Source organism: Aquarana catesbeiana, linkage group LG04 (genome assembly GCF_042186555.1).
Source record: "Aquarana catesbeiana isolate 2022-GZ linkage group LG04, ASM4218655v1, whole genome shotgun sequence".
Lineage (NCBI taxonomy): Eukaryota > Metazoa > Chordata > Amphibia > Anura > Ranidae > Aquarana > Aquarana catesbeiana.
In genome coordinates this window covers 489,320,305-489,332,629 of record NC_133327.1, presented here as the reverse complement: position 1 = coordinate 489,332,629, position 12,325 = coordinate 489,320,305, and the positions used below count along the sequence as shown (strand labels likewise).

Below are 12,325 nucleotides of genomic sequence, written 5' to 3'. Positions count from 1 at the left end.
CCCCCTCGTCCACTTGTCAGTATTACATATTTTATATGGTTGATAAAAGACACTAGTCTATTCCGTTCAACCTATATTTGTATGCAGAAAGTGACAGACCTTTACCCTGCTCTGGCACAGATCCTCTCCTAAAGGGTCATAGCCCTTGTCCCAGAAAAGGAGAGGTTTCAGGGTTTCTATTCCAACCTGTTCCCAGTCCTCAAGTTTAAAAAGAGCATGAGCCCCATACTGGTTCTTAACACCACTTTCTAGGTACAAAAATTCTGCATGTAATCTGCCAGGTAGTTTGCTGCTTCCCTCCATCCCGGGGACCTTCTGGCCTATATGGACATCATAAATGCCTACTTGCATGTCCCCATCCTCCTAGACCATATCAATGCTACATGCGTTTTTCTGTGGGCACACATCATTACCAATTTGTTGCCTTTCCCTTTGGCCTGTCCACTGCACCTTGGATCTTCAACAAGGTGCTAGCCCCTGTTCTTGCTCTGCTACATGCTTAGGCCATCCCCATATTGTGATATCTGGATGACCTTCTTCTGAAGGAACAGCTCCGACTCTGTCAGTCAGTGTCCAACAGAACGTGCAGACTCTATAGAGATTCAGGTGGATCCCTTATCTCCAGAAATTAGTGCTGAAGCCCTCTCATCATGTGAAGTATATGGGCCTGATCTTGCATATGGCCCTGTCCAGGGTATTCTTTACCTTAGACTACCGCTAGACTCCTTGCTGCCAAGTTTTAACTCTCTTGTCTAGGAACCAATTAATCCTCTGCTTTTCCATGAGAGTTTTGGGCTTAATGGGTGCCTCCTTCAATGCTTCCATATGCTCAATTTCACTGCAGACCATTGCAACTAAACATTCTGTCAGTAGTGGACATGAGGGTGAAATGCTTGAAGCATGGCAGATAGACTTCCTTAGTCGCCAATGTTTGGCCTCCGTAAAATGGTCTGTTAACCCTAAGGTGTGAGACCTCTGTCACAGGGGGTGAACGCCAGACATTGACCTTCTGGCTTTCAGGTTCAACAACAAACTAAACAGTTTGCCTCTAAGTCCAGGTATCCTCTAGTCCAGGCATCACTAAATGGTGGACCGCGTGTCAAATCCAGAACACCACGGTACCGCCATTTAGGAGCCTGTTCTTCCTCTGTAATCCTCACAGAGCCGACAGCGGGAGGCAGGACAGTTCTGGATGGAGGACGGAGCTGCCCGAGGTTAACAAACAGGTGATTGGCTGCTAGGACCGTCCTTTTTTTAAAATAACAAACATATCTGACTTACCTCCTCTGTGCAATTGGTTTTGCATAGAGTGGTCCCGATCCTCCTCTTCTGGGGTCCCTCAGCGGTGTTGGTGGCTCCTCTTCTTCTCGAGTGCCCCTTCAGGAGAAGCGCTCTATTGACACAGACAGCAGGACTCGGCCCCTCCCCCTGACACCCGTGTCATTACTGCTATCAATCTATCCAATCAGGACACAAGACACTGGCCAGAGCTGATATGCTCAGTCCTGTCCTGGGAATTACGGTGCTCAGGTGGGTAAAAGGGGGGCTCGGGGGGGCTGCTGCATGACAGGTGGTTTTGCACCTTATTGCATAGAATGCATTAAGGTAAAAAACGTTGAGGGTTTACAACCCCTTTAAGAGCTAACAACTGAATGTGGGGTGAGGATGCCAAGGATTGTAGTGATGTGGGGGGGAGGGGCCGAGGACTGGAGTTGGGGGGCTGAGGACTGGAGTGTGGGGGGACTGAGGAAGTTAAATTGGGGGGACCAAGGACTGTCATGTGAGAGGGGGCTGAGGACATTAAAGTGGAGACAGGAGGACTGTTACGTGGGGGAGGCTGAGGACTGTGATGTGGGGGACTGAGGACAGTGATGTGGAGGGGCTGAGGACTGTCGTGTGGGGGGGACTGAGGACACTAATGTGGGGATATGATGTAAATAGGGGCAGAGGACAGTGCTGTTAATGGGGGTTGATGTTGAGGAAGTGTGAGGGCACTACTGTTCAAGGAGTGGAGGGGGATGATGTAAAGGGGGAGCTGAGGACGCTCCTCAAGAGGGGATCTTGATTTGAAGGGGGAGGGGTCTGTGATGTGCACTGGAAACTGAGGACGCTGATATAAGAATGGGTTAACATCTGTGCATTAGGTGCACACGTCTTGGGTAAGGAGGGGCTTAGGCGTGTTTGCAACTCTACATGCCCGCGCCCACCAGGAAGCTGACACTCCGCAGCGCTAATCACAAGTCTGTGCAGCCGCGGATCGGGAAATGTCTCACTGCCTGTGATTAGCGCTGCAGAGTGTCAGCTTTCTGGCGGGCATGGGCACGTGGAATTGCGAACATGCCTGAGCTCATCCTTAGTCGTGGCTGGATCAGCCCATTTTAATGGGCTGCACTACCCACAAGAAACCGAGAGAAAGAAGTCGACCTTTTTTTAAAAAATTGCGCGCACCAAGCCGCATGGTGCTGCAGCAACATGTGGTTTGGTGCACACGAAAATGTGTGACAGGGAACCGACCTAATATTCGGACCTCTGCTAGAGGAAAATTTTACTGACTGGACATCGGCGAATTGTAATTCAATACCCCTGCTCTAGTCTTTTGCAGTGGATGTTCTGGTGACTGCATGGGATTGGTACGTTCTGATCCACACCTTTCCCTCTCTGAAATTCCTAACTCACCTGCTCCACAAAGGATAGATGTTGAAAGCATTTTGGCAATTCTAATTGCACCAAGCTGGCTCAGAAAGGTGCTGTATTTAGAACTTGGCAGGTTCTTGGCAAACTCTCCAGGGGGCTCTCTAGATCATCTGGATCTTCTGTCCCAATTACCATTTTACAACCCTGGCTGTAAAAAACGAAGGACCTGATGGACAGAGCCTATCAATCTTGGTTCTCTATACGCTCTTGAAAGCTAGGAAATTAATGTCTTGCAAAGTCTAACATACGCGTGATTAAAACTTCCAGGTCTCAGTATTTACCTCTTAAGATGCTAAGCAAAGACTGTAGGGGCTTGAGGCTGAGTAAAGTGTGTAAGGTCAAACCTATAGGCAGGGCATAACACAGAAGTTAAAAGAAAAAGCACACAAAAAAAGTTGGTTTGTATTCTTTTCATTTAATTTTCAGCATATTTATTACCGTATTATCATCCTTGCACTTTAGTATTGTTTGAAATCACCATAATATAAGCTGCAATCACAACACAGGTAAAGTGGTTGCTGTGGAGCCTCTTTTCGTGAAACCGTTCTACAGTAAATTTATCGTAGCATGAGAAAAACACTTTGGGCTTTAACAATTCACTTTTTTGTTTTTCAGCTGAAAAAGCTTGCAGTGTATTTGGCATCCCAACAAGATGGGAGAATGGAAATGTGATTGACTGCTCCGTGCAGCTGGAAAAGGACTCACAGATTAGATTTCTCAGAGGCAATATTGCAAGGTCAGTCCTGCTCATTGCTGCTAGATTTAAACACAAAAGTCTAATCAAGGACAGGGACTTGGCAAACAAAATTAGTTGAGCAAAGGTAAGCTGAGAAGATTGCAGTTGCTGGAGAAACATTTTATATGCTGTACTTTTGATCAAACGGAAAATTGAATACTTAACTTTCCGTAATTTTCCTTTCCTGGTGCCTGCCCATGGCAGCATACCCATGGTTGGTTGCTCTGCCCTCTACCAACCCACAGGACCATTTTAACTCTATAAAAAAAGAGTTCCTCCCCTTAGTCAGTATTCTTGTAACTAGATCTCATAACGCTAAGGATCATTGAAGGGAGGGTGTATGCTGCCATGGGCAGGCACCAGGAAAGGAAAATTACGGAAAGGTAAGTATTCAATTTTCCGTTTTCCTGGTGCCTCCCATGTCAGCATACCCATGGTAAATAACTCGCTTACAGAGAGGGTACTGCAATAAAGCAATTTAATTAAACAAAAAAGCTACAGTACAGATGACTGCAAAGTCCTTTCCCCAAACTCTCGTGAAGTAAGGACTGCTGGGTCCACACTATAGTGGGACATGAATGTGCTGAAGGACGACCAGCTGGCCGCTCGACAAATTGTCTCAGGGGAGATCCGCGCCAAAGCTGCCCAGGAGGAGGCTATTCCACGCGTTGAGTGCGCACTGACCACATCTGGAACTGGGAGACCACTAGCCCGATATGCTCTTTGGATTAACCTTACAATCTAGCTTGCCAAGGTCGTCTTAGATGCTGCTATTCCCTTTATGGCACCCTTGGGGATGACAAATAGCCGTTGATCTTTCCTGAACTGCTGCGTCAAATTTAGGTAGTGACTTAGGGATCTGGCTATATCCAACTCATGCAGTTTTGAGGAGGCTGGATCCTCCCCGAATGCTGGAAGAACCCACTCTTGGTTCAGATGGAAGACTGAAGGTACTTTAGGGATGAACTGATAAATAGGTTGCAACACCACCCTGTCCGGGAAGAAGGTAATGTAGGGTTCTTGTGACCCTAATGCTTGGATCTCTGATACCCTGAGACCCAAAGTGATGGTGACTAGAAAGACTGCCTTCAGAGAAATATCCTCCAAGGTGCTTTCTTCTGTGGGAGCAAACTGAGGTTTTGAAAGGATATTAAGCACGATAGTCAAATCCCATTTGGGGTATAGCGTCTTTCTAGGCTTTTCTAGTCTCAATCTTAGAACTGCTTTCAAGAAACGTTCCACCAGAGGATCTAGAGCCCACCGGGTGTCTATTAGAGCTGAAAGGGCTGAAACCTGGCCCTTAGGCGTATTCAGGCCCAAACCTAAGTCCAGTCCACTCTGTAAAAAGAAGAGTATGTTCTGGATTCCGGGGGGGTTTAGAGGATCGAAATGGTTCGTTTCTGCCAATTCCGTAAACTTTCTCCAAACTCTATAGTATGTGGAATTCGTAGATGCTTTTCTGGCCTGTAGTAGTGTTTGAATGACATTATGCGAACATCCTAACTCGCCCAACCTTTTCCGCTCAACTTCCAAACCCTCAAGTCTAGGATCTCCGGGTACGGGTGACAGAACTTGCCTTGAGACAGAAGGTTGTCTATGCGTGGAAGGTGAAGCGGTTTGCACAAGATCATCTTGATTAGCAACGTGAACCACGGTCTCTTGGGCCAGTATGGAATCACTGCTAAAACTGTGATCGCTTCTGTGGTTAGACGTTGGAGAAACCTCAGTATCAGTGGAGTTGGTGGGTATGCGTATGCCATCTGAAAGTTTCATGGCTGGGTTAGGGCATCCACCCCTGCTGATTTCAGAGATGGGAACCTTGAAAAGAAAAGCGGTGTCTTCGCATTGAGCGGGGAGGCAAATAGGTCTATTTGGGGAGTGCCCCATTGTTGGCATATCCAGGGGAAGACCCTCGGATTCAGAGACCACTCATTGTTGTGGCTGAAAGATCTTGAAAGCTGATCGGCTAACTGGTTCTCTGGCCCTGGGATATATGAGGCTCGTAGGTTGACTAAATTCCTCTCGGCCCATGTCAGAATGGGTGTCACTTCGTTCAGAAGGGACCTGCTGTGCGTTCCTCCTTGATTCTGAACATAAGCTACTGCCGCTTTGTTGTCCATCTGGAGAAGGATGTATTTTCCCCTGAGGAAGGTGGCCAGAGACAGGATTGCTAACCAAGCCGCCCTTAGCTCCAAGGTGTTTGATACTACCTCTGTCGCATTGAATTGCCATCTGCCCTGTACCAACTGGTCTTGGTAATGTGCCCCCCATCCTAACTGACTTGTCCACCACCAAAGGCTGGATTTCATTGTAGGTGTAATCAATATCCTCTGCTCTAGGCGATCTTTCTTCCACTGGGATAAGAAGCCCACCTGGAAAGTCCGTAGATGCCATCTGGCCCATTTCACCATAGGTATGCATGAAGAGAGGGAACCTAGCAGGCTTAGACAGTCTGATGCTGCCATAGAATGGCTCGCTAGCGCCCTTTTCACTTTCCCTATCAATGAAGGGATTTTTTCTGCCGGGAGTGAAACTGCTCTTCCTGGAGTGTTGAAGAATGCCCCTAGGTAAATTATCTCCTGTGCGGGCGTAAGTTGACTTTTCAAATAAAATGGAACAAAACTGCGCTTTAGGACCCGGCTATAGGGTCAGAAACCACAGGTTGCTGCCTCCCTTACACAAAGTCCCTAGTGAGGTTCTTTGCAAAATGTATGAAAATAAGAAATTAGGGTATATTGGCGCTACCTAAAAGAATTATATACTGGGATAGCCTAAAGTATATCACCCCTTGCTTGTAGTAATAAATCTATAAGGTATGCAGCTTATCTAAATCCCCCTTATTGTATAAATGGTACCACAGCTAACAAATATATGCCTACTAGTCATATGCTGTGGTAAATATGTAATAAGCGTCAGGTGTCGCACAGCATAAATGGTCCTACAGCGTCTAGAAAAAAAAAACAGAGGCTATATTCCATAGTGTGCATTTGCTAAAAACCATATACCAATGCAGTGATGTGCATATAGATTGTATTATCCTAAATTAATACCATATGCGTATTAGACATAAATTGAAATTGCATACAAACAAAACAGCTACTAGAAACACAAAACTTCCAGCAGTTGGATCTCCAATATGTATTATGACAGTCCATATACTGGTGTTATTATGACTTATTCAGATTCCCAATGGTGACTTTGGTGATGCATCAATTTGTCAGGTGACTCTCGTGCTCCCCCTTTTGGTTGCCTACTCACCAGCTTCCAGAACCCCACCAGGGGTATAACGCCTGTGGTGTAGTATGCCGGGTCACTTCACTTGCTGCTTCATCTGGTAGGTATTAATGCTGTAATCAGCTCCCCAGGCCCCACGCCGGGGTAATGCTCCTGTGTTGGGAAATGGACCATCTTGCTGCTGTATATTGTGCTGGGTGACTCCTATGTTTTTCAATCCATAGAGGTGTTGCTTCCCCTCATATATTCAAGAAAAAAGAGCTTCCATGGCGTAATAAAGTATGACCACTTTATTTAAAAACATATGTGCCCACAAACCAAGGGTATTGGGCAAAAAATAAATTCAAACAAACAGGGCTAAACCACCAAAAATAATTTACAAGAAAATATAAAATGAAAAAATAAAAAATAAATAATGAATAAAAAAGAAGAAATCCAGGCACTATTGTGTATCTCTGTCCAGGTGGAATAGGACAGCAATAGACCTGGGCAATGTAAAGTTAAAAGTCCCTCCAAACAAGCATAAACAGCGAGGTGGGGGTGTGTATCCACCAGCCGCTAGACAGCGTACTCCTCTCTCGTATGCCCTAGAGCTGACTGACAGAGCGTGATGCCGGCAACGCATTGGTATATGGTTTTTAGCAAATGCACACTATGGAATATAGCCTCTGGTTTTTTTTTTCTAGACGCTGTAGGACCATTTATGCTGTGCGACACCTGACGCTTATTACATATTTACCACAGCATATGACTAGTAGGCATATATTTGTTAGCTGTGGTACCATTTATACTATAAGGGGGATTTAGATAAGCTGCATACCTTATAGATTTATTACTACAAGCAAGGGGTGATATACTTTAGGCTATCCCAGTATATAATTCTTTTAGGTAGCGCCAATATACCCTAATTTCTTATTTTCGTAAGTTGACTTTTGGCGTAGTTGATTAGCCAACCAAACTTTATCAGTGTGTCTAGGACCAACTGTACATGTATCACCAAGGTCTGCCTGTGCTGAGAAAGAACTAGAATATCGTCCAAATAGTGTAGTACTCGAATCCCCTTCTCTCGAAGAGGAGCCAAGATCGCTACTAGCACTTTGGTGAAAGTTCTGGGCGCTGTTGAAATCCCGAAGAGAAGGCATTGGAATTGAAGATGTAAGTCGCCTATTCTGAACCGAAGAAAAGGTTGAAACTGAGGGTGGATAGGTATGTGCAGATACGCATCCTGAAGGTCAATGGATGCCATCCAATCTCCTGGCTGAACAGATAGAATGACCGTGTTTAAGGACTCCATCTTGAAATGTTCCACCCAGATATACCTGTTCAGCCTCTTCAGGTCTAGCACCGGCCTCCAACCCCCCGATTTTTTTGGGGGACCAAGAAGACTGGGGAATAAAAGCCTAAGTGTTTCTCCAAGTCTGGAACTGGTACTGCTGCCTGCTGGAGAACAAGCATTTTGACATATTGAAGAAGGGCCTCCTTCTTCTCTCTGGAGGTTGGAATCTTGGTGGCCTAAAAGGAATAGAGGGGAGGCTGCCTTTTGAATCCCCAGAAATGACCTTGACAGACCGTGGACACTGCCCACTGGTCTACGCAACCTTCCACCCAAACGCCTTTAGACGTGCTCCTAACGGACCGGTTTGGGTGGAGAGGGCGTCAAAAGGACTTCTGGCCATCAACTGTGGATGTAGAGGCTTTTGGTTTAGCCGACCTCAGAAAGGTAGCTTGTGAACTTTCCAGCCCCTTCTATACTCCCTTCCCGGACGGTAGGATCTGGAGTCCTTCCCTCTTAACTGACCCGCTGGGCGGTTTGCAAATCTCTTCCTCCTGCTTCTGTCCTGGGGAATTAGCCCACTTTTCCCCCCTGTGACTCTGGTAATTGCCGTATCCATTTTTTCGCCAAACAGGGCTTTCCCATCGTATGGAATACGACACCATGATTGCTTAGACGTTGGGTCAGCCGACCGACCATGGTTTTAGCCACAACGCTCTTCTGGCCATTATGGAATACAGCATGGCCCTGGAAGAGCATTTTAGGACGTCAATAGCCGCTTCTGCTATGAAATCTGAGGCCATCTTTAATTCATCCAGTGTCTTAATGATTTCTTCTGAACCTACCCCTTGTCTGAGGGCCGTTTCCACGTTGTCTGACCATACTCTGGTGGCCCTTGAGATCGAAGTCAGAGCTACCGCCGGCTTGCATGCTCCCCCAGCCTCCTGATATGTTTTTTTCAGGTCTGAGTCAATCCTTCGGTCAAGGACATCTTTAAAGGAGACTGCGTCTTCTAGTGGCAAGGTCGAGTTTCTAGCCAACCTTATAACTGAGGCGTCCACAGTTGGTACAGCATCAAAAAGTTGCGCATCTGCTTCTGCCAGTGGATATAACTTAAGAAAACGATTATACGCCATAGGTCTTCTGTCTACCTTCTGCCATTCATCTGTTACCACCTCCTTGATTTCTTCCATCAAGGGAAAAGTTGATACCTTCTTTTTCAGATGTGGGAAATATTTCTTTGTTTTAGAAGGTGGCTCCGGATTTTCCTCCCACTGGATTGCATCCTTGACCGCGGTTATGAAAGGCTCAACTAGAGCGAAGTCAAAAGCTGAAATATTGCTATCCACCCCTTCCGCCTCGTCTTCAGAATCCACCTCTGCGTCCCAATGAGGAGTGGACGCTCTTACTGCTGCTTCAGGCGAGGGTGGGTTAATTTGGTCTTGGGAGAGGGCCAATTCCCTGATTGAATCCTTGATCAAGCTCTTAATTGATTCCAGAGACTGCTGCTTATCTTTCTCTTTATCCCCTGTAGCCTCTAGTAGACACTTCTCGCATACCAATTTTTCCGGCAGCGCTTGTCTTCCACATACCCAACAGGTCTTCTCATTTGGATACACCGGTCTGTGGGATTCGTGTCTGCTAGGGGTATGTCGGGGTGACCTCTGGCCACTGCGGGAGGCATGAGCTGAGGATGAGTGAGAGTGTCCTGAGCTCCTATGACCTTTGGATCTCCTATCTGAGGAGCTACGGTGAGATGATCTGCGGGATGATCCCCGGTGCGGGCTGTAGAAACAAAAAATATGTTCTAATTTGCCCGTAGTGCTCTTTTTTATTTTCCTTTAAAACTTACCTGATTGTTGCAGCCCTTACCTAGCGGTATGATGAGGATCTTTTTGTTGCGGTATCACATTACTAGGGGCAGCTGGGCAAGAGAAAAACAAAAAAAGGATAGATTTCTGTCTGCTTTCCTTTTTAACTATATATATATATATATATATATATATATATATATATATATATACATACACACATATCTACACAATACATATACATAACATTAAACAAAAGTACCCATTTGCAAGCCCCTAAATACCTTGGCCAGGCTCCATTGCAAAAAATAGGGAAGACGCTTAAGGGAGATGTCTTCACCTTGATAGCTGGCCCTGTAATGAATCCCAGGCTCTCCATTTATGCTGAGAGCACTTTGGGAGTACCAAGATTAGTTTCAGTTTGCTACTGGGCATGCACCGTACTGTCACATGTGCAAGTAACAGCCTGCTCACATACGGATAGGAGACATACCATCAGGGAAGAGCATAGAGGAGAGGCTAAGCTCCTGTTAATCTTCCATTATGGCCCAAAAAAAGATCCACAGAAAAAAACGACCTCCCATACTTATCTGGCGCCTTTAGCAGCCCAAGCGATGGGACTCCATACTGCAGGAGAGCATGAACCTGCAACGGTTACACCATAAAGCGGTGAGGTAAGGCTGATAATGATCCTGCAGGCATGAGGACAAAGTAAAGAATACTAAGGGGAGGAACTCTCTTTTTATAGAGTTAAAATGGTCCTGTGGGTTGGTAGAGGGCGGAGCAACCAACCATGGGTATGCTGACATGGGAGGCACCAGGAAAGTCTTTTACTGAATAAATGGAAGCATCAAAAAGCATCACTGTCCAAAGAGATATCTACAGATGGGCAATAGAAAAAATGCTGTGCAATAATTGATAACAATTGATCAGTCTATCTTTTTCGACCAAACGCCGACGACCCCCCCCCAGCAGAAATGTGTGAATTTAGTAAAAAAATAAAAATGTACATTTTTTTTTTGCCTCAGAGCAATTCCAAGCTAGGGAAGAATGTCAGCTGATCCTGCAGTTTCCTGGGATACTTCACATCTCTAAGGAAGCTGCAGGATTGGCTCACAGAGCAGCCAGGGGGCAGGCCCCACGTGCCATCGAAGCTGACTGCCTGCACCCAGCTTAAGAGGATCAAGATGGTGATGCGGGACCCGCTGTATTGCACTTGGAACAGCAGATCTCAGTGGACAATGCTGAAATTGCTGTGCAGGTGAGCATGTGTCTTAAAGAGAACCCAAGAATACAGGCAAGAGGGGAAAAAAGAAACTTGGGGGTAGTTGAGTACCATTTTAAGCAGGTCAATTTAAAAAGGGATAGTACTGTGTTGATGATTTTGATCTATTTCTTTTTGTGGGTGAAGGTAGTTGATTCCACTTAAAAAGGATGAATTTTTCATTTTTATTGACATCAAAGACCACCCATTTCATTTGCTTTTTCAATTCACCCTGATGACCAGAACCTGCATTTATCATTAAAAAAAACAGTAGAGCTGCATGACACTGTGTTTTGTTCAAATGTATTAAAGTATTACTTTCTAACTTACTAACTTTCTGTTATGAAGAAGGACCCTTTTTACACCAACTTTTTGTCACGTCCTGACATTCCAAACTTTTTTGAATAACTCATTTTAAAATGCATTTACATGAGTAACAGTCAGAATCAGTGTTACCAACCCCCAATTACTTTTTGGATCACAGGTGCAGTATCGGGCTCCTGTAGAAACTTCCTCTAACTTTTTTTGGTAGAAAGCTGGAGGATGTGTCAAAAGACTGCATGCTCGCTGATCAGGGGGTAAGAATTGGGGTGCTTAGCAACATGTTACACCCTAAATACAGGTGTAACATATAACATGTTTCTAAAGCTGAACTTAGCCTTTAAACAGTGCAAACATTATGTAAACATTAACAATACTCGTCACAAGTAATCTGTCTGGCTTGGACAGGAGTAAGTAACAAAAAAGCAACATATGGAATGCAGCAGTCAGGATGAGTCCTCCCTTACATGAAAGTCCCCAGCATTCCCCCTTATAAATCTGAGTCCCCCCTTACATCCGTGTCCCCAGAGCTCCCTTACATACCCCAGAGTTCCCCCCCTTACATCGGTGCCCCCAGAGTTCCCCCCCCTTACATCGGTGCCCCCAGAGTTCCCCCCCTTACATCGGTGCCCCCAGAGTTCCCCCCTTACATCGGTGCCCCCAGAGTTCCCTCCCTTACATCGGTGCCCCCAGAGTTCCTTCCCTTACATCGGTGCCCCCAGAGTCCCCCCCCTTACATCGGTGCCCCCAGAGTCCCCCCCCTTACATCGGTGCCCCCAGAGTCCCCCCCCTTACATCGGTGCCCCCAGAGTTCCCCCCTTACATCGGTGCCCCCAGAGTTCCCCCCTTACATCGGTGCCCCCAGAGTTCCCCCCCTTACATCGGTGCCCCCAGAGTTCCCCCCCTTACATCGGTGCCCCCAGAGTTCCCCTCCTTACATCGGTGCCCCCAGAGTTCCCCCCCTTACATCGGTGCCCCCAGAGTTCCCCCCC

At 46.2% G+C, this 12,325-nt stretch overlaps 1 protein-coding gene across 1 annotated transcript in view; it reads left to right on the top strand.

The window, feature by feature from the left end:
* Window positions 1-12,325, top strand: part of RIOX1 (ribosomal oxygenase 1) — a 345,989-nt gene that overhangs the window by 200,884 nt on the left and 132,780 nt on the right. Inside the window, exon 12 of the mRNA XM_073627655.1 lies at window positions 3,310-3,430. Coding sequence (XP_073483756.1) covers window positions 3,310-3,430 — 121 coding nt within the window. The remainder of the gene's footprint in view (window positions 1-3,309; window positions 3,431-12,325) is intronic.